The 22,030-nt window shown below is 46.7% G+C and overlaps 3 protein-coding genes across 3 annotated transcripts; 1 reads left to right on the top strand and 2 right to left on the bottom strand.

Annotated features, from left to right (window-relative positions):
- Window positions 1–1,525: 1,525 nt before the first annotated feature.
- ankrd45 (ankyrin repeat domain 45) lies at window positions 1,526–3,310 on the bottom strand (the record flags this gene model as incomplete). The annotated part of the gene is made up of 5 exons (XM_080546886.1): window positions 1,526–1,560; window positions 1,728–1,866; window positions 1,962–2,056; window positions 2,377–2,544; window positions 3,088–3,310. 5 exons carry the CDS (start codon window positions 3,308–3,310, stop codon window positions 1,526–1,528), a joined length of 660 nt encoding a protein of 219 aa, XP_080403012.1.
- Window positions 3,311–6,690: 3,380 nt separating this feature from the next.
- Window positions 6,691–15,654, top strand: klhl20 (kelch-like family member 20). The gene is made up of 10 exons (XM_080546435.1): window positions 6,691–7,260; window positions 7,936–8,094; window positions 9,488–9,582; window positions 9,771–9,886; window positions 10,596–10,779; window positions 11,242–11,385; window positions 11,969–12,102; window positions 12,812–13,020; window positions 13,324–13,430; window positions 13,646–15,654. The coding sequence occupies exons 1-10, from the start codon at window positions 6,718–6,720 to the stop codon at window positions 13,728–13,730; spliced, it is 1,776 nt and encodes a 591-aa protein (XP_080402561.1). The 5' UTR covers window positions 6,691–6,717; the 3' UTR covers window positions 13,731–15,654.
- Window positions 15,655–16,729: 1,075 nt separating this feature from the next.
- On the bottom strand, window positions 16,730–21,246 carry cenpl (centromere protein L; the record flags this gene model as incomplete). The annotated part of the gene is made up of 5 exons (XM_080546887.1): window positions 16,730–16,804; window positions 17,283–17,834; window positions 20,128–20,379; window positions 20,645–20,852; window positions 21,242–21,246. The coding sequence occupies 5 exons, from the start codon at window positions 21,244–21,246 to the stop codon at window positions 16,730–16,732; spliced, it is 1,092 nt and encodes a 363-aa protein (XP_080403013.1).
- Between the last annotated feature and the right edge of the window lie 784 nt (window positions 21,247–22,030).

Raw genomic sequence — 22,030 nt, forward strand, 5'->3', positions numbered from 1 at the left:
TCAAAATGAATTGAATCCAAAAACATTCAAATGGATCCAGGTCCAGGGACTGTGGCTCAAGTTTGGGCTCTCGTGTCGGGTGTAATCCTGGGCTCACGCCGGCGCTCTGCGTTTCATTGTTCGGTGCTTCCAGCTTCTACTTTACCCCTAAACCACCAGCACTGCCCCTTCCATCGTGTTCTGTCTATCTCTATCTCTCTATCACAGGATAGCAGCGATCCACATGGTCAATATCTCAGATAGATTATGGTAGTAGCAGAGAAGCTATGCTGTTGTCATTGTCGCCGAATTCTCGCTTAATTCCAAGCCAAATAACAAGGTAATAAGTGTGTTATAATATAAACTAACTAACGTTGTGGCCAGCGGTTTAGTCAGTTTAGTCCATTCCCGACCGGGTCCTCCTGTCCTCTCACCAGGCAGGGTTTCCTCCTCTTCCACGGGGGTGAATGTGAATATGAATATGAATAAGCCTTTTCAGATTTGAAATCCAGACCGATTTTCCACACTTCTATCACATGCCAGCGCAGGGCTCATCCAGGGGGAGTCAGGGGAGAGCAGTGGATCCCAGAGTGAGAGAGCAGAGCATGGGGGTTCCAAAGGTTTCTAAACAGAAAGGCTGTGTTCGGAATAGCGTACTAGCATACTACTCATACTAGATATGACGTAGATTTTGAGTATGTAGTACGTTCGAACTGTACAGTATGCGAGATTTGAGTATGCGATACATTTAAACATAATATGCATAATGGTCGGCTGGTTTTCGGTTACTTATTCTGAATTTAGTAGGTAGTATGCAGTATATACTCATTGAGTATGCTAGTATGCAGTATGCTAGTATACCATTCCGAACACAGCCAAAGATTCGCCTGCCGTTTTTAATCCTTCACTTTTTCCCTTTGCACGGCTGACATCTTTTTGATTTATCTTAGGCACAGATCTCATACCGCAGTGTCATAAATATGAACCGATTTCTCGGTTCGTTTTCACACGCATGTGTACAGAAGATATATGAATTATGTTATGTATGGTCCATGTTTTATACTGTATGATATTGCATGTTGAATAATAATAATAATAATAAGAAGAAGAAGAAGAAGAAGAAGAAAATATATATTTCAAGATTTGTTAAATGTATACAAAACGTGTTGTTGTTTGTTTGTTGTTGCTGTTGTTGTTGTTGTTGTTGTTGTTGTTGTTGTTGTAGGCTATCCTTGTCTTATCTGATACATTGTCATATTGACTTTGGTCCCATGAAGTGTCCTTCTTGATATTCTCTCCCATGTGCTGAAGTGCAAAGAATATCTGCTCTGATGAAGTCCTGATAAGGCCGTTGTTGTGGCTCTGGCGCCCCCTAGTGTTCACTGGGCTGCAGCTCTCTCAGTAATGAACAATAATCATGTTAGTCTGGACAGTAGTTGTTTGGAAATGTTTATCTTCAGGTTTAAAAAAAAAATATATATATATATATAGACATTTCCTTTTACGCAAACAAATAACATTAGAGTAAATAAATCATAAAAATTGTTCATGAAGTTTTGCTTGCTTTAACCGTTGCTTCAGCTGAAAATAGAGAGAGAAAAAACCCCACATAATTAGTGTCATACCCACATAAAGTACATTCATATATTCTTTAGGCGAACGATTATGGTTAGATTTATGGAGACATTGCCAGATATTATAGCATTGATTCTTTTGAACTGCAATGACAAAAGAACCCTATGACTCACGTTGAACTGTCAGCTTGGAAAGAATAGGAGCCAGAGTATCCTCCAGATGTTTCTTCTGCCCAACAACATCTTGGGTCGTTTGGTTTTTGGCGTTCTGGATCCAGTCCGACTTCGCTGAGCAGGAGTTGGTACATATGTTCTAATTCATGACAATTAAAAAAAACATTTTGGTAGTCATAAATCTAAGCAGGCAGATGTGCTGCTTCATGAAATGCGTCATGATGTGTTTGTTACCTTGTCCTCCCTGTTGAGCTTCCCTTGGACCTTCTCAGGGTCAGCGATGGTGTCTCTGACGTAAGTTATGTATGACAGCAAGTCCTGCTTGGCCTCTGGATAAGTGAATAATGCAGTAAACTACAAACATCATCATCTCTCTCTCTCTCTCTCTCTCTCTCACACACACACACACACACACACACACACACACACACTCACTTAAACTCTCTTAGTCTTTCACTCTTTCTCACCTGCCCAGGTAAGATACAAACATCATCATCTCTCTCTCTCTCTTTTTCTCTCTCTCTCTCTCTCTCTCTCTCTCTCTCTCTCTCTGTCTCTCACTCACACACACACACACACACACACACACACATACACACACACACACACTCACTTACTTCCTCACTAACTCTCTTAGTCTTTCACTCACCTGTCCAGGTAAGATACTCTGCACAGTCCATCTTGGAATACCGGGAAGCTACTTCCATGGCCCTTTCCCCACGGAAGTTCTTGGCCTGCAGGTCAGCACCAAGCTCCACCAAAGTTTTCACTGTCTCCAGCTGACCCCACATAGCTGAGCAATGCAACGGAGAGTAACCTGGATTTGAAAATCAAACGAATCCTACCACTGATGATGTCTGGAGCAATGATTTGTAGGTATTAGATAACATGAAGGAGGAGATTTTTATTTTTATTTTTTTACAATAATGCTCACAGCAGCAGTTATGAAGAATGAAGTAATGTTACATTATTGGTAGTGTCAGATTGTTGTCAGATTCAGAATGAATTTCTATAGACCATCACTGGACTTAGTTTTTATTGTAAGTCCCTGGCTCATATTGTCTTATTGTTTTTAGTCCTTTTTCTTCTCTTTTAATTTTACCATATTTTGTATTACATTGTATTGTGTTTATTGTGCTTACTTATTTCCTGCATTTATCTATTTTTACTGTGAAGCACTTTGGCTCAGCATTGCTGTACGTAAATGTGCTATACAAATAAAGTTGACTTGACTTGACTTAATGATGGAAGTTAAGAGGGTGAATGTACCAATTCCAGCTATAATAGCTGGAATTGGTACATTCACCCTCTTAACTTCCATTAATTTCAGTCTAGATCATGTGGGACATATTATGCCTACCTCTTGCTGTAAGTGCATTCACCTGAGCACCGTATTTCACAAGTTCTCTTACGACAGGGCTTCTCCCCAGCATACAGGCAGTGAAAAGTGCATCTTTGCCCATCTCATCCTCTTCCTTGAACAGACCCTCTGGAGGACACTCATTCTCCAAATGTGTTTGAAGACCTTCGAGGTCTCCAGTCAAAGCATAATGATAAATAGTATTTCCTTCAGTTGATTGCATTATTGTGTGTATTAATGGTTCGCTGACATATACGAAACTAATTCAGGACTGCAAACTTGTTAATAAATGTTCTCTGGCCACTAAGCAAAAAGCTGGACTATTTACTGTTTCCATGGATACACAGCTGTCACATGTGGGAGTCGTCGAATCAGATGATGTTTTTTCCCCCAGATTTTAACTAAAACACTGTTAGATTTTTTATTAAACTATTCATCAGTAGTACTGATTGTAGATAGATTTTATCTGTTTTCCAACGTGAAAATGTGAATATTCTGCGGCCTTTAGCGGAGGTTACTTTCTGCGTAAGATATGAAGTTTTTTTTTTTTTTGGGTAACTGTTTTTAAATTTGTTGTTGTACGGCGACCTTGAGTGCCATGAAAGGCGCCTTATAAAATAAATGTATTATTATTATTATTATTATTATGAAGGTACCGTAGCCAAAACCCGTCATGTTGCAGGGGGGACCATGTATCGGGGAGCACCCTGACCTGCACGGCACACTTGAAGTGTGACACTTTCCTGTTGATTGGGAGTTCTTATGGAATGTCAGAGAGCTTAGCCTCTTAGCTCGTATTATTATCTGTCCATCTGTACCTAACACCCCCCTGAACGCTCGGATGGACACATAAGGTAGTTATCTAGTTATATAAGGTAGTTATCTCTGTCGACATGTCTCTGTTTTCGGTCCGGTTCTGTCCGAAGACAGCTTGTGTCGCTTCCGAAAATGTGGTGGTTTGGCTAGGCTAGCTATCTGCGTATGACTGAAGATGTCTTGTCTCTCTACGTGTTCAGACATCTAACTAAGTTCTCTGTCTGCAGAGAGAAATACTCATGCATGTTAGTTATGCATAGGCTGTAGAACCAGCTGGTTAGCACCGTTAAGGTGTTATTACATTACAATTAGAAAAAGACCCTGTTCTGTTGCTAGGGAACATTTGGACCGGTTCGGCCCGGTTGTATAAACGGGCTGACTTGATCAGCCAGACACGAACGATCAGGCTGCAGAACATCCACCTGAACTGGGTTTTGTGCACTGACTGTCAGGCAGTGTCGATCTGCAAAAGTTTACCTAGCCTACTAAAAGATTAGATTCAACTTTATTGTCATTGCACAGAGACAACGACATGTAGTTTGGCATCTAAACCACCAGGTAATGTAAATAGTTGGCATGGTGCAAAAGACATCATATTGTAGACAGTGCATGGTGTTACAGTGTAAGCTATTACAGTGAGTATAAATACATGTATATAATAAGTGTATGTACACGAGATGCATATCAGTGTGATATGTACAGGTGAACAAAGGCGAGTAGGTCTTGAGGTGTGTTATTATGTATAATTAGAGACCAATGTAATGTAAACAACCAGTAGCGCAAAAGCTGAATTGAAGTCCTCAGTGTGCAGCCATGAGAGGTATGGGGGGAGGGTACACTGATACTGGGAGTCAATGTTCCTCTTGTTGGGGGTGGGGGTGGGTGGAGGGGGGGGGGGCAGGGGGCAGAGTAACAGCTGCAGGGAAGAAGTATTGTAAACATCTAATTTTCAATATACACATCTATTATGCCTTCTCACCAAGATCATCTTTCTTGTCCTGTTTTGCTTCTTACAGAGGTTGGCAAGAAGTTGTGGGCGCCACGTTTCCTCTGCATGGACGGACAGCCGATGCGCAGGTAGGGTGTTATCTGGGACGTTATCCTCCCAGAGATACCAGAGATGTTTCACATTTTTGCGTGATTATCACAGTGAGATGAATTACGAGTTTCAGTGTCGAAACGAGGGCGAGTTCTCCGAAAAAAAGTCTAGATCATGTGGGACAGGAGCACATATAGGGCCAGTTTCACAGACGAGACTTAAGTCTAATCCTGGTCTAAAAAAAGCATCTTCTTTTTTTTTTTTACATTTGTTTTTCAGATTTTATCCCTTTTTTCACCCAATTTGGTAGCCAATTGAACCCAACCTAGCATCCAATTATCCCCTGCCTATTGCGAAGGATCCGCCGCACGACCCCGTGGCCGGCAGTCCCAGAGGAGGCCGCCAGGCAGACTAGCTGACTGGCTCCTCGAGCCCAGCACCTGTTATTCCGGCACCCCAGGGGCGCTGTTGCGCGACGGATCCGTGTCCGGAAATACTCCTATACAGCCCTCGGGAGCGGCCGCCCAATATGCCGCTCCCCGTGTGTGCCCCAGCCATATCCGGATCTGGCGAGCTGGGATACGATCCCAGTCCCCGGTGGGCAGCTTGCACTAGTGGCCAGTGCTTAGACCGCTACACCACCGCGGGGCACTAAAAAAAAGCATCTTCAATGGAGGTTTTTACATTGAAAGTGTGATTTAGTCCAGGACTAGGCTTAAGCCCTGTCTGTGAAACCAGCCGTGGTGTTTTATCTAGGCCTATAAACAGTCCTGGTAGTAGGCGTCCCTCACTCCACACATATGACTTGGTGAGTGCCCCTGGAGAGGTGGGCGTGGTCTAACCAGGGGGCGCTAAGCCCCTTGGTCGGTATGATTTGCGTCAGTGTCCCAACAGCTGCTGGCCCCGGGCCTCAAGGCCAGCCTGAGTCTCTGCTTGTGTTTGGGCCCGGTCCACCAGGCGCTGTCCATCGACCGTTCCGAAAAAAAAAAACAAGATTCCCATAATTGATTCATGACTCGGCCTACATGTAATTCATTAAGCAAGCAGCGCTAGGCTAATCCATTTCGCGGCGCGATCAACTATGTGCTTACTGCTTATTTCATCGGCAGCGCATTTATTCGCCATCGATTGTGTTCCTGTTTTCACGGTTGTGTGGCCGCTTCAGATAAGACGTAGGCATAACGAACACAACACGTTCTCTAGATCGGTCTGATAACCTAATCTAGATGAAAGACCTGACTCCCTTCCTGTAAAAAAAACAAACGGCATCATACTGTCTTCTCCTGTGTTGTGTAACAGGCTAAATGTCACTGTTGTGGACTAGACTAGTCTGAGGAGATTAGTGGCTCTCTCTCTCTCTCTCCTGCTTGCCAAGGCATTGTGCTATACTTGGCACAGCTGACTGCGTGTAGACAGCAGGACACGCCGAGGTAATTGCTTAGCTGGTGTTAACAGATGCCTTGCTGGGGGAGAAGGGGGGGAGGCCTTGGATTGCACCTGTGGCGGCCCGTTTGTCATAGTTGAAATGGTTCCGTGTTTATCCCGGTGCTCGGTTCCCTTCACATTATCTCGACACGAAGAACAGAGTCGATAGAACCGAGCCCCGGGGGGGGGGGGGGGGGGGGGAACCGCCTTCTGTTTTTGTTGCTGTCGTCGTCGCTTGTCCACGTTAAACCGCTGTCGCGTGACGGATGGATCCTTAACTCTGACTGTCTATCTTCCCCCCCCCCCGCCGCTCCGACAGGGGTACCAGCGCGCGTCAAGATACCACGGGAATGGACATCACCAGCCGCTGCACCCTGGGGGACCCCAACAAGCTCCCGGAGGGGGTCCCCCAGCCCGCCCGGATGCCCTACGTGTCGGACAAGCACCCCCGGCAGACCCTGGAGGTCATCAACCTGCTCCGCAAGCACCGGGAGCTGTGCGACGTGGTGCTGGTGGTGGGCGCCAAGAAGATCTACGCCCACCGGGTCATCCTGTCGGCGTGCAGCCCCTACTTCCGGGCCATGTTCACGGGGGAGCTGGCGGAGAGCCGGCAGACGGAGGTGGTGATCCGGGACATCGACGAGCGGGCCATGGAGCTGCTGATCGACTTCGCCTACACGTCGCAGGTGACGGTGGAGGAGGGCAACGTGCAGACGCTGCTGCCCGCCGCCTGCCTGCTGCAGCTGGCGGAGATCCAGGAGGCGTGCTGCGAGTTCCTGAAGCGGCAGCTGGACCCGTCCAACTGCCTGGGGATCCGCGCCTTCGCCGACACGCACTCCTGCCGGGAGCTGCTGAGGATCGCCGACAAGTTCACCCAGCACAACTTCCAGGAGGTGAGGGAGGGGGAGGGGCTGTCAGTCTGTTTCTGTCTCTCTCTGTCTGTCTGTCTGTCTCTCTCTCTCTCTGTCTCTCTGTCTCTGTCTGTCTCTCTCTGTCTGTCTCTGTCTGTCTCTGTTTCTGTCTCTGTTTCTGTCTCTCTCTGTCTCTCTCTCTCTCACTCTCTCTCTGTCTCGCTGTCTCTCTCTCTGTCTCTCTCTCTCTCTCTCTGTCTCTGTCTCTCTCTCTCTCTCTGGGTGTGAGTGTGGTTCACAGTTTGTTTGTTTTTTTAGAATCGTCTTTAACAGGAAAGATGCAAGAAGCTTCAGTAGTTGTCTCTCACAAGTGTGGTGTGTGTGTAGGTGTGTGTAGGTGTGTGTGGTGAGCTGGAAAATGTTCACAGTTTGTTTTAGAACGTTTTTTTAACAGGAAAGATGCTAGAAGCTTCACACGTCTCTCTCGTGTGCGTGCATGCATGCGTGCGTTCACAGTTGTTTGTTTGTTTTCAGAGTGTTTATTTGATAGGAAAGACTAAAGGCTTCAGTAGTTATTTTTCTTCCGTCATCGTCTCCTAACCCAGACCGCAGCGCGTGTCTCTGCTGCGTGACGATCCTCCGCCATCGTGTCGTGAAGGCGTTTCCGCCACCTCAGTGTGTCGGTCTGCCCCCCCCCCCCCCCCCCCCCCCCTTCAGGTGATGGAGAGTGAGGAGTTCATGCTGCTCCCAGCCAACCAGCTGATAGACATAATCTCCAGCGACGAGCTGAACGTGCGCAGCGAGGAGCAGGTGTTCAACGCCGTCATGGCCTGGGTCAAGTACAGCATCCAGGAGCGCCGCCCGCAGCTGCCCCAGGTGAACACGCCCTGTTTTGATACTTTTAACATACCCCTTCCTTCAAATCACTGATCTTCCATGACTGGATTGGTGAAAGCTATACAGTGGAGATCTTGATTTGACCAATCCAATCATGTGAGGTCAGTGATTTATGTTTATTAAGGTTTAAAGTGTTTTGTTTTTGAAAACATGTTTTTAGGGCATTTCTGCTTTATTGGGATAGAGACAGTAGAGGTTGACAGGAAGGATGGGTGAGAGAGAGAGAGAGGAGGATAGAGACAGTAGAGACTGACAGGAAGGATGGGTGAGAGAGAGGAGGATAGAGACAGTAGAGATTGACAGGAAGGATGGGTGAGAGAGAGAGAGGAGGATAGAGACAGTAGAGACTGACAGGAAGGATGGGTGAGAGAGAGGAGGATAGAGACAGTAGAGACTGACAGGAAGGATGGGTGAGAGAGAGGAGGATAGAGACAGTAGAGACTGACAGGAAGGATGGGTGAGAGAGAGAGGAGGATAGAGACAGTAGAGATTGGCAGGAAGCATGGGTGAGAGAGAAGAGGATAGAGACAGTAGAGACTGACAGGAAGGATGGGTGGGTGAGAGAGAGGAGGATAGAGACAGTAGAGACTGACAGGAAGGATGGGTGAGAGAGAGAGGAGGATAGAGACAGTAGAGATTGGCAGGAAGCATGGGTGAGAGAGAGGAGGATAGAGACAGTAGAGACTGACAGGAAGGATGGGTGAGAGAGAGGAGGATAGAGACAGTAGAGATTGACAGGAAGGATGGGAGAGAGAGAGAGAGAGAGAGAGAGAGAGAGAGAGAGAGAGAGAGAGAGAGAGAGAGAGAGAGAGAGGAGGATAGAGACAGTAGAGACTGACAGGAAGGATGGGTGAGAGAGAGAGAGGAGGATAGAGACAGTAGAGACTGACAGGAAGGATGCGTGAGAGAGAGGAGGGATGACATGCAAGATAAGTTGATGGGCGGAATCGAACTGGGAACCCTGTGATTACATGGCATGTGACTTAGTGAGCTACGCCACCCAGTCGCCCCTCAAAGTGATTTATGGTTGTTACCACGGCTACAGGCCCGGGCTGTGCTTCAGTAGCCACTCCAGTATAACTACCTAGAATCCTGTAGACATTGAGACCCAGAGACACTGTCGTTTGATAGTATGAGAGGAGTAATATATGGATGTCACTATTTAACACCGAAGACATAACAATAGTTTCATGTCAACTATGAAAAATGTCAAACTAAAGAAATGTGTAAGACTATACAGTACTGGAACTCTACTGTTCAACAGGAACATGTACCGGTAACATGAATGGTTCCTGCAGTGTGTGTGTTGTTCTATGTTGTGGCTTGTTCAGCCGTGTAAACGCCAGGTGTTGTGTTGTTGTTGCGGCGGCAGGTCCTCCAGCACGTCCGTCTTCCTCTCCTCAGCCCCAAGTTCCTGGTGGGGACGGTGGGGTCAGACCCGCTCATCAAGAGTGACGAGGAGTGCAGGTGGGTCCGTTTGAGAGAGAGACAGACACACGCACACATACAGACACATGTTTGAATGTACAGCAATGACCTTATCAGTCCCTCCCTCCTCTCGTTATTCCCAAATTCCCACCCTTTTAAGATGTTTGTGATGTAATACCACATCAGTGCTGGGATATGACATGTTTGTGTGTTGGCTTGTCCCTCAGAGACCTGGTGGATGAAGCCAAGAACTACCTCCTCCTGCCCCAGGAGCGCCCCCTGATGCAGGGGCCCAGGACGCGGCCCAGGAAGCCCATCCGGTGCGGGGAGGTGCTGTTCGCAGGTCGGTGTCTCGGAACTGTCCGACCTTTATGAATGTCTCAGTACCCATGTCGTTCCACAACCTCATTCTGACTCTGAGGTATTTCACAAAACGAAGAACGAAAGAGGTCAGGCCTGGATAGCAGATGATCCACCGTTGAGTAATAAAAAAAAACAAAAAACAACGGGTAGTAAATAAAATGAACATTTTCACCAACTGCCAAAGCATTCCGGAACACTCACCATCTGGAGTGCCAAGTGTTTTATGTGGTATCTACCTAGCAACAAGACTTTGATTGGCTACCGAGTGAAGTGTCATCATTTATGCTTTTTCCGGTGAACGAAGTCACCCTCGGCACTCTAGAGAACGTCGACAACTTGGGCGACTTTACGTGAATTAATTACCTCACTTTATTCACGACTTTATTCTCCTGTTGTTGACTTTGTATTCTGATGCAGATTGCCAATGTCGAAGAACCTGAACCTAGGAATTTTACTCTGGCTGCGTTGGTAAATCCGCTCTGAAAATCTGATCAGCACTTATGGAACGCCACTTATCCAATCAAATGACTTGGTCCCTTTATGACTTTGTTGAACCCAGTGTGTGCTCCGGCGCTCTCAGAGCGAATTTACGAACGCAGCCTCTGTGTACCCGTACATAGATGTAATAAAAGCGATTCTGATTCTGATTCTGATTAAAATAAACGTCTGTGGTCCGTCTCCTCTCCCAGTCGGGGGGTGGTGCAGCGGGGACGCCATCTCCAGCGTGGAGCGCTACGACCCGCAGACCAACGAGTGGCGCATGGTGGCGTCCATGAGCAAGCGGCGCTGCGGGGTGGGGGTCAGCGTGCTGGACGACCTGCTCTACGCCGTGGGCGGACACGACGGCTCCTCCTACCTCAACAGCGTGGAGAGGTGAACTTCCTCTTCCTGCCTGCCTCCAGAACAAGGACCCCCCCCCCCCTCTGTGAATACACTCCTTTAAAATGTGTCCTTCCTCCCTCCCTACCTCCCTACCTATCTTCCTCCCAACCTCCCCCCCTCTCTCCCATCCTCCCTCCCTTCCCTCCCTCGATGAGATCATTGGTGTGATTCTGGTATGGAACGCTTGTTGTGAGATCAGTGATTCAAGAAAGAAAAGAAGGAAGGATGGATGGATAGATGGAAGGATGGAAAGATGGAAGGAAGGATGGATGGATGGAAGGACATTTAAAGTTTTCAAAGCGTGTACTACCACAGAGTGGTAGAATATATGAAACTATGCTTGATTGTTATCAACAGTCTCCCTTCACAATGTTTCACCTCAAAAATCTAATTCTACCCCTCCCACGCACACACACACACACACACACACACACACACACACACACACACCAGGTACGACCCCAAGACCAACCAGTGGAGCAGTGACGTGGCCCCCACCAGCACCTGTAGGACCAGCGTGGGCGTGGCGGTGCTGGGGGGCTACCTGTACGCCGTGGGGGGGCAGGACGGCGTGTCCTGTCTGAACATCGTGGAAAGGTGACGGCCGTCGATTTAGTCGTTTATCTGTTTCTGGTTCCCCTGTCATTTGGGGATTTTCTTTCCCCTGTAGCCATCACAGTGTAATCAATTTAGAGGAAACTGTGAGAATCACTTTAGGGAAGTCGGTGCTTCTCTGTCGAAACAAAAGCAATGTCTCTCTCTCTCTCCTTCTCTGTGTGTTTATGACATTGCTTATTTCTCTCTCTCTCTCTCTGTCTCTCTCTCTTTCTCTGTCTCTCACTCTGTCTCTCTCTCTCTGTCTCTCTCTCTGTCTCTTTCTCTTTCTTTCTCTCTATGTCTCTGTCTCTCTGTCTTTCTCTCTTTCTCTCTCTGTCTCTCTCTCTCTGTCTCTCTCTCTTTCTCTCTGTCTCTCTCTCCCTCTCTCTCTCCCTCTTACCCCCCCCCCCACAGACCTCTCCTACTACCAGTATCATCCCACCGTGTTGACTGTCAGAATGCCTTTCCCTCAGTCTGACTTCCCCCCAGACAGACTCCCTAATAATAGTCCCATCAGCTGACTCCAGTCAGTCCTGTTGCCATGGCGTCCTGTCAACAGTGCTGTTGCCGTGGTGTGTTACAGATACGACCCCAAGGAGAACAAGTGGACGCGGGTGGCGTCCATGAGCACGCGGAGGCTGGGCGTGGCGGTGGCGGTCCTGGGGGGGTTCCTCTACGCCGTGGGGGGGTCCGACGGCACCTCGCCCCTCAACACCGGTACGCAGGAAGTTGATCTATTGAAGTATTTTTCGGTGAAATAAATCTGGAAATAAATGTCGGGGCGGCCGTGGCTCAGGAGGTAGAGCAGGCGTCTTATGATCGCAAGGTCGGCAGCTCTGCGGTTCGAACCCCGGCTGGCCACGTGTCGAGGGGTCCTCGGGCAAGACACTGAACCGCAAAAGTTGCTCCCAACCTTGCATGGTAGCTTGCCGCCATTGGTGTGTGAATGTGTGTGAATGGGTGAATGAGAGGCCATTGTTAAGCTCTTTTGAATAAGGCGCTACATAAGTCCAGGGTTTCCACGGGTCCTTGAAATCCTTGAAAGTTTGTGAATTTGAGAAAAAAAAAATCAAGGCCTTTAAAGTTTTTGAAAATAGACATGGGTCATTGAAAGTGCTTGACTTCCCCTCTCTCTCTCTCTCTCAAAAAAATTATATATTTTAAAAAGTTTTACGGAATTATAGACCATCTAGTGTTCAAGCCTCTACATTCAAAAGCCTCTCTTTTTAATTGTTGTCTGTGAGTGGATAGTTCCTATTATATAAATTCTCATCTAGATCTGTCTCAAACTATGCCGTGTTGGGTCCTTGAATTTGAGGGAATTGAGTCCTTGAAAAGTGCTTGAATTTGATGTTTTAGAAGGTGTGGGAAGAACCCTGTAAGTCAGTCAGCCACTTACCATTTCCATTGACTCTCCCCTCCACAGTGGAGCGCTACAACCCTCAGGAGAACCGCTGGCACACGGTGTCTCCCATGGGCACCAGGAGGAAGCACCTGGGCTGCGCCGTGTACCAGGACATGATCTACTCCGTAGGCGGCCGCGACGACACCACCGAGCTGAGCAGTGCCGAGCGCTACAACCCCCGCACCAACCAGTGGTCCCCCGTGGTCGCCATGACGTCCAGACGCAGCGGGGTGGGTTGGCTTTTTTAGGGGTGTGTGTGTGTGTGTGTGGGGGGGAATATGATTTTAGTTCTATTCGCTAGCATTGTTAGCGTAATTTGAAGTCCCCTTTTTTGCCCCCTGCCCCAAACTAAGGGTGCGTTCGTAAATACACTCTGAGAGCGCTGGGGTGCTCTCTGACCATTTGGAAATGAACTGATTTCAGATTAAACCAGAGTGCTCTGAGCAGATTTCCAGAGCGTATTTACGAACGCACCCTAAATGTGACTTTCTCCCCGTCGATGTTAGTAAACGTGCCTTACATGTCCTCCTCAGGTCGGACTAGCGGTGGTGAACGGACAGCTAATGGCTGTGGGCGGCTTTGACGGGACAACGTATCTTAAAACAATAGAGGTCTACGACCCTGACGCTAACACATGGAGGTAGGTGGCACTGCAGCTGCTTACTACAGACTACATTTCCCAGGATTCCTTGTACAATCAGAAGAAGAAAGAAAGAAAAAACAATTGTGTGAAATTAATTTCTCCTCCTTCTCCTTCTTTTCCTCCTCCTTTTCCTCCTCCTTCTTCTCCTTCTCCTCCTCCTTCTTCTCCTTCTTCTTTTCCTTCTCCTTCTTCTTCTCCTTCTCCTCCTCCAGGCTCTATGGAGGGATGAACTACAGGCGTCTAGGAGGAGGGGTGGGTGTTATCAAAATGACTCATTGTGAATCTCACATATGGTAACAGCGCCCCCACCTGGTCAGGTGCCTCGCTGCCACCACCACAGTTGCTTGTGCCTCCAACAGAAACATTGCTGTGTCATTCATGCAAAAGGAACGAAGGAGGAGACTCTTGTTGACCCTTAACACACCCAGCGGCCATTTTGAGTTGGCACGACTACAAGCTGCGCTCGCTCCCGTATTGGATCAAGTGTCGAGTACTCCCTCTCCCAGGAGCCCCCCCCCACCTGCGATTGGTTCACCTCTCCTGTCCTGTACTTCCTGTTTCATGACTTGACTTAGCTCACAGCCCAGAGGAAACAGACTCTGAATCCACCAATCACGTACGAGGACCTGTTTTTTTGCCATCACTGAAGCCAACGCATCATGTTTTGTTTTTTCCCCGCCCTTTTCGTCGAGTTACTGAGGTGGAGCCACTGATCGATGTATACGCTGGACCGACCGCTGCAGCTGCACTTTAGAATACAGTTCAGTCATACGTTTGCTGTGAGATCTGTTATTTTACCATCTTTTAAGTGTCAATTGAAATACTAAGAAGGGGGGGGGGGGGGGGGCGGAGGGGCATGGATCTTCGACGAGAACTGATTTGTAACTGAAGATGCAGAGATGAGGTCTCGCTGCTTCTTCTGGTCCTTGGAGGCGATTGGACGGTGGACTTGTCAGTCAAGTTGTTTGAATCTCCTCTTCAAATTGAATGCACTGTGATGGTTTTTAGATGATTTTGTCGTTGCTGTTGTTGTTTTTAGAGTTTGACACTGAGCATTGCTTTGGGTTGTCCATTCATAACTAGGGTAAATGTGTAGGGTCATATCTGAGAGGTTGATACCGCGGTGCTTAACGTACTATTAGAAAACAACCGTTTCATATCGGATGCTAGGCCGCGGCGCTCTGTGGAAGTGGATGTTGGATGTTATCGCTTGAGACTTGACAGTTGGTGACGTTTTTCTTAAAAAAAATTCACTCATGCTTTTTTTTACACTACAGGGGGGGGTATTCCATCCGTTGCTAAAGGATAATCCAATCCAGGCGTATTTTGATAACTCTCGCGAGACTTAATAAAATCCAAATAAGCCTGGATTTTTCTTTAGCGACGTTGATGGATTACCCCCCAGATCGGTTTTACAGACAAGGCTTAAGCCTAGTTCCGGACTAAATCACGCTTTCAGTGTCAAATCTCCATTGAAGATGCTTCAAGCCCTCCTCTGTGAAACCAGACCCTTAAAGACACTTCTGAAACAGTCTGCACTTTAATCTGTTTAGGGATTATTTTATTTTAACGAGTTACATGACATTGCAGTTCATTGTAGACACGGTTAGTTACACACGGAAAGAATAAAGCGGTTTATGTATTATGCATTCATTAGACTTCTTCATCATGGGTGATTATGCCAACCCCACGGTCATTCTGTCATTATGCCTCATGGAAATGTTACATGTTTTTTTTTTTATCATTATCAGCGATGTCTAATATGTCAACCCTAACGAATTACATGTTGTCACTGTTCGACACTGCCAGCAAGCAGACATGTTTGATAATGTAATGCATTATTTTTGTTTGTAATGCATTCTGGTGAGTGAAAGGTGACTCAACCCCCCCCCCCCCCCCCCCCCCTCGGACATGTAGTACAGTACATCACCCAAATGTGTCTGACTGTGCTAGTGTTGTTTTCTAATGCAACAGAGTCGAAGAGCCTGTACACCAGGGGAGGCTGGCAGAGGTAGAGAACAGAGGACAGGCTCATTGTGATGGTGGAACGGACGGATGAGGGACGCTATCGAAAACACGTCTGAGCCCGTCCTCCGTTTTCTCCCTCCGCCAGCCTCCCCTGCTACAAAGATACTTCTCTTTTCATTCAGTGGTAGATGAAACGCTACGGTTGTGAACGTGAACGTGCCCCTCTCACTCTGACATAACTATGGTAATGTATTGGGACATGGTGGGGTGGGGAGGGGAGGGGATATGAGGGATGTTATTTCTACTGAAGAGGAGGTGAGAGATGTATTCTGTATGAGCTGTAAGCCTATGATTAAAAACATGTGGCATTTTACCCGTGTCAAGTGTTCCATTCGTCGTGTGTGTGTACTCCACACAATAACATCCATCCCACAACTGTTAATAAAGACTTTTCATAAGAAGCTTTAATAAGCGCACATAAAAAAAAGAGTAAAATATTTACATGTTCTGTTAGTTGGAAACAGAGTTTGACATTGTAGTGACACCACCTTCTCTACTATACTATAATACATCAACAGCTGTGGAGGTAGACGTCGGAGGAGGGGCTCATTGTGATAAACGGACCGGTATCCAACATGTGGGTTTGACTCCATTCCTTCCGCGTCCGTGAGACTCGTTCTCCAGTGAACCCTGCCGGGGTGTGGTGCTGGCCGTCTCTGGTGCTGGATAGTGTATTTCTATTCATTTGTTTGGCCTCCAAATAAGCTTCCCTGGAGCTGTACCAGGGTCTCTGCTCACAGCACTGTGTTCCCCCCCTTCCATCCCAATGTTGCTACTTTACTAGACCCAAAACATCCACTGTACGAGACCCAAAACATACGACCCAGTCCTCCATTACCCTAAGCACGTCCTCTGATGTCTACCTCCGCTGGTCCCAATGAAATATCCTGAAACACTTTTTGTGTTTCAAAAACACTAGTTTGCTTGTGCCAGGTGGGTGGGGTTTGACTTTTAAGACATTTCCATTGGTTCCGTCGTGCCAGACAAACTCAGTCGTTGATTTAAAATAAAATACGATAATATAAGCCAGGGCTGGTTCATATTTTCTGTTTAAATAGGCTTTGTTGACGCTGAAACTCCCACCGTATTCAAGAGGACCCCTGGGGTAAGAGCCCTTCCTGCTGCCACTAGAGAGAGTCTGATTGGGGTTGGATTCACGCAGGGAAGGGTCTGGGTCACACTAAACATGATGTACTCATGCCTGTGTAATAACACATGTCGTAACGTGTTGTTTCATAGTAATAACTACTGACTCAGTCCTAGTTTACTCAGCAGGGCATCTTCAGAAGCGCACACTCTGTCAGCAGCATCAGGATAGTAGTGATGTAGTTACTGCTTGAAATCTGCAAAGAAGGAGAAGGTGTGATTAAGACGGATGTTGAACCTTGCGGTCATCCGTGACATGATGCATCTGGTGGAGGTAGAAATCAGAGGGTGGCTCATTGTAATGCATGGAAGGGAATGAGGAATGGCGTCAAACACATTCGATAGCGTTCCTCATCCGTTCCCATACGTGACAATGAGTCCCGTCCTCCAATTTCGACCTCCACTGGCCTCTATCTAGTGTGATCGACCACAATAGGACACTGCAGAATAGAATACAGTACCTGTGTGTGTGTGTGTTTGTGTTGTGTGGTCTGAAGTAGCCTAATTTCAATGATTTCTTCTACGTTTTTTTTTGTTGTTGTTTTGATTTCAACAATTATTGGAGAATAGTGTATTATGTGGATGATATTGTCTGGCAAGTATTATAATAATAAAAAAATCTTCTTTTTATTTTTATTATAAAAAAACATCTATAAAATGGAAAGAATACCATACCTTGATCTTCCCCCCGTGCTGAGCAGACCCCAGTGTGGTGTCGACGCGCTTCAGGGTGGCGGCCGACAGGTCGATCCTGAAGTGTCTGAAGAAGTGGGACTGCAGCCCTCGGACGAAGCACACCACCTCCTCGATGGCCACGCTGTCGTTCGCGCTCTCCTCCTGGCGCACGCTGCTCCACAGCTCCCAGGCGTCCTGCGCGTGGACGCTATACGACACGTCCATGGGGGGCTGCGTGGGCAGGGTCCAGACCAGCCGGAGGTACTGGATGTTGTCGGTGGGGTGGCACCCGGTCCACAAGGTGGCCAGCCACTGGAGGTTGGTGGAGTTGATGCCCAGCGGGCCGAAGTTACAGTCGAAGGTCCTCCTGAACCAGGCCTTGACCAGCTGCGTGAGCCTCTCCGCCCCGCTGCTGCAGAAGAGGGGGAGGCAGACGAAGTCGGAGGGGAGCGAGAGGAGGTAGTCCCGGTCACCGTTGACGCAGGTCAGCCAGCCGCTCCACACCACCTTCGGGGCGGCGTCCGCCGCGGCGAACATGGGTTTGGAGTGAATCTGGGAGAGGGAGGGCGACAGGAAGCGTTGGCTACAGTGGAGTACAGTAGTGTGGGGTGTGGCTGTACTATAGTCTCAGGAAGGCCTCCAAGATCTCCAGGGACCCGACCCACCCTGGGTACGAACACTTTACCAGGCTTCCCTCGAAAAGGCGGTTCAGGACCTTGGGCGCAAGGACAAACAGACTGAAGAACAGCTTCTACCACAGGGCCGTCCAGGCCCTGAACACAGCAAAGACACACAAAAAAAAACACAGCAAAGACTGTTCAGGGCCCTGGACAGTCTGGACGGATTGATGGCAGCTGCTGGACTGAAGAAATCAGGTGTAGTGCTGAGGCACAAACATGTACATTTCAAGCCTGCAAACTGCGACACTTTAAATAAATGTGGAATAATACTATTGTGCAATATGACAACCCTAGTCGTCTGTCTGTACAGTATAGTACAGTGGATAGTAGGGCTGTTACGATTATTCGACGTCATCGACGTCATCGACTACGTCAATACGTCGGTTGCCGTAAAATGCGTCGGTTAGTCGTAAAAAACAACATGGCTGCGACCAGTGCAAACACAGAGGAAGAGCCGGCGGCTAAAAGACTTCGCCCACGATCGTCCAAAGTATGGGAGTACTTTACAAAAAAAGAAACCAATGGCAATGTGGTGGTCTGTAAACTGTGCAAAAATGAATTGTCCTATCACAGCAGTACGACCTCAATGAACGAGCACTTGAAGCGAAAGCATCCTGGAGCGCTTTGTGAAGACAGCCGCAAGCTAGCACCGTAAGTCAGCGTTGTATTTCTGTTCACTTTTCCGGCCGTGTATCAGTGAAAAATGGATAGCTACTAGCTAATGTCACACAAGCAATGTAGCTCACCACAGTTTGTATGTCTTGTCTTCTGGTGTTAGTAACGTTAGCTATGTAGCTGGCTAGCTACGGTAGCCTTACTAGCCTATTGTTATTGTGGTGCTCGCACCTACTGTACGTTATCTAGCTCGTAGCTCGCATGCTACGTTAGCATCAATTTAGCTATTCATAACATAGCATAACAGAACACGGTTCCCCTCCCTGGCTATGCTGGCCAAGTCCTACCTGTCTGTCCCTGCAACGTCCACTCCGTCTGAAAGGCTCTTTTCAGCTGCTGGGAACATCGTTTCAAAAAAAAGAGCAAGCCTGACCTCTAAGCATGTGGACATGCTCACATTCCTCCACAGTAATGCCTAAGGTGGAGGGGGGAGAAGGGAGAGAGCTAAGGGGGGAGGGGGAGAGCAGAGAGAGGGGGAGAATGTTATGTTTGTTATTGAGATTGTTATTGTTAAAGATTGTTACTGAGAGGTATACAGTATTCCGGTTAGAATTTTACTTTTTTACAGAATTTACTGCATTACTTGCACTTTTCCTTTTACTTGAAGTTAACTTTTATATTTTATAATATTATATTTTATGTTGAGATTGTTATTGTTAAAGATTGTTACTGAGAGTATACGGTATTCCGGTTAGAATTTTACTTTTTTACAGAATTTACTGCATTCCTTGCACTTTTCCTTTTACTTGAAGTTAACTTTTATATTTTATAATATTATATTTTATGTTGGACTGTAAGAAAGAGAGGATCTTTTTTGTTGTGTGGAATATTGCCGTGCAGTGCAAGAATAATTGAATAAAATACTGAAATGTTGATAAGAGAAGTTTTTGACATTTATTTGGGGAAAATTAAGTGATACATTAACCGAACAGCAAAAAAATAATCGTTAGACTAATCGTTAAATTAGTCGCTAGACTAACCGAATAATCGACAAAATATTCGTTAGATTAATCGTTAGAAAAATAGTCGTTTGGGACAGCCCTAGTGGATAGTGTACATAGCCTTTATTTATGTAAACCAGCTCCTTCCCTTCTTGTGAGTTTTTTTTTTCCCTTTCCTAACACCAGGGGAGCCACCCCTCCTAAATTTCGTTGTTTGGTACCTGTACTGTAGCAATGACAATAAAGTCCATTCATTCATTCATTCATTTGAGACATGTCATGTTGAAAAGTGAAAAGTGGCAGGCTGGCAGACTAGATCTCTACCAGAATCAGATGTAAAGATTCACACTCAATAAGTGTAATAATAATAATAATAATAATAATAATACATCTATTTTGTATAGTGCTTTTATCAGTATTCAAAGACAATTCCATGGAGAGTTCAATAATAGACAAATAAAAAAAAGCAGTAAAAACAACCGTCAGTAAAAACAACCATAAAAACAGTTCAAGATGAAAAGCGTATGAAGGAGGAGAGCGTACACCTACTTGTATAAAAACGGTCTGTGCGTCCTCGTCAGCCTCCGACAGGCCCGAGACCAGTGAGAAGTTGACCTTGAAGCCGGATTCCAGACCCACCTCCACGGCCAGGCCCTGCTCCTTCTCCGACACCATAAAAGCCCCCAGTTGCCTGGAGTACGACTTCAGCTGTGTGTGTCTGAACTGGTACAGCGGCGTAACGTAGGACAGGTGCCATTCTTTCTTCACCAGAAGGGCCACTTGCTCCGGGTCAACATGTCGCTAAGGAGCGGAAGAGACACAACAACACTGATCAGGGGCAAGACTTTTACACACCATTGACATTGCTGTTAATAATAATTCCTGCTTCTTCTGCATTCATTTATATTGTTATAATTGTTGTTTTTATTAGCTTACCATCTACAGTATATGACATTCTATTGCTGTTGTTGTTGTGGATGTTGACATGCTCTGCCCACGGCGTTTCGTACGTTGCATTGTGTACTTCTACTTGTATTCAATAATGAACAAATAAAACAGAACTTACTGTGATATCACGGGCCTTCGGAGTCCTTCGGCTGGTCGGTATCCGTAAGTTGGTCCCCTGGCCCAGCGTGTAGCCGAGGTGGGAGGTCACCTCCCCGCCGCAGCTCCTCCAGGACCGCCGGTAGCTCTTCTTGCTGCTGCGCCTCTGGACCTGTGACACCTTGAGGGGAGTCTGGACCTGGAACACCTTGAGGGGAGTCTGCGCGACGCTGGAGAGAATCAGAATACGACATGATCGTTAGTCAAGTAAAACAATGTTGCAAAGAATGGAGCTCTGATCAAATCATGCAATTTTCTTTTTATTCAACAATAATACAACAATTCAACATCAACAAAAACATCCAAAAGAAAAACATTAAAAGGAAAAGAAAAAGCTACTGCTGTCCTGTCTCAAGTCTGTGTCCATTGCCACAGAGTCCACTAACTTCATCCATTTACTGTCCATCTGTGGTCCTAAAGGTCGTAGTCGTCTGTGAGTCAGTCTTTCCATAACATGGATTTCCCCCTCTTGTGGAGTGGGGAGGTACTGCATGAGAACATGGATTTCCCCCACTGTGTCTGTCTACCCATTGAGCCTGAGTAGGCAGGTCTTCCGTACCCCATGTCCTTGTGGTAGCCTTTTTCCCAGCGACCATGCGCTGATCAAATCATGTTAATGTGTTGTTTAAGTCGGACAGTAGTACAACAACTTAGCAAAGCTGGCGCTGTTTGATTCATGTCATGTCTGTTTCAAATGTATTGATTGTAAGTCGCTTTGGAATAAGGCGTCTGCTAAATGCCAAAAATGTAAAATGTAAATGTCTGCCTCTCCCTCTCCTCTGCCTGGCTGGGCTGTGTGGCTAAGCTAGCACATATCCAGCTGGCTAGCCCAGTGGAGTTGTTTTCTATGTCAACTATGTCGGTAAGACGAAGCCAGATTGTCGTGAGTCGAGAGAAAGTCAACAGAAATGCAACAGAAACCATAATTTATATGTTTATAAATAAATGTATATGTTTATAAATACCTAGCCCGCCTTTCCATGACAGGGAACAACAGACCTTCTTCTTCTTCTTCTTTTTTTCCGGGAACAACAGACCAGTACCAGGAAGTGGATTTGAACATCGCGCTTTCCCATGATCCTCCCCTGCAAGGTAAGGATAGTCAATCACTGCGTCATCGAACTATACAGTATTGTAGTAATTGTATGATCATTTAAGACTAGTACGGCGACATCGACATGCACATAAAAAGGCGATTTTATTTCGATACAGATAAAAAAAAAACGCCAAACGTTTCTCAAGTTATCTTAGAGCGGCTATATATAACATCATGAAAAAACGATCGATTTCTCAGACCGATTGCTTTGGTCTAAAACGACGATGACGCCATATCCCCGCCCCCCCCTAA

Source organism: Nansenia antarctica, assembly GCF_963989245.1.
Source record: "Nansenia antarctica genome assembly, chromosome: 16".
Lineage (NCBI taxonomy): Eukaryota > Metazoa > Chordata > Actinopteri > Argentiniformes > Microstomatidae > Nansenia > Nansenia antarctica.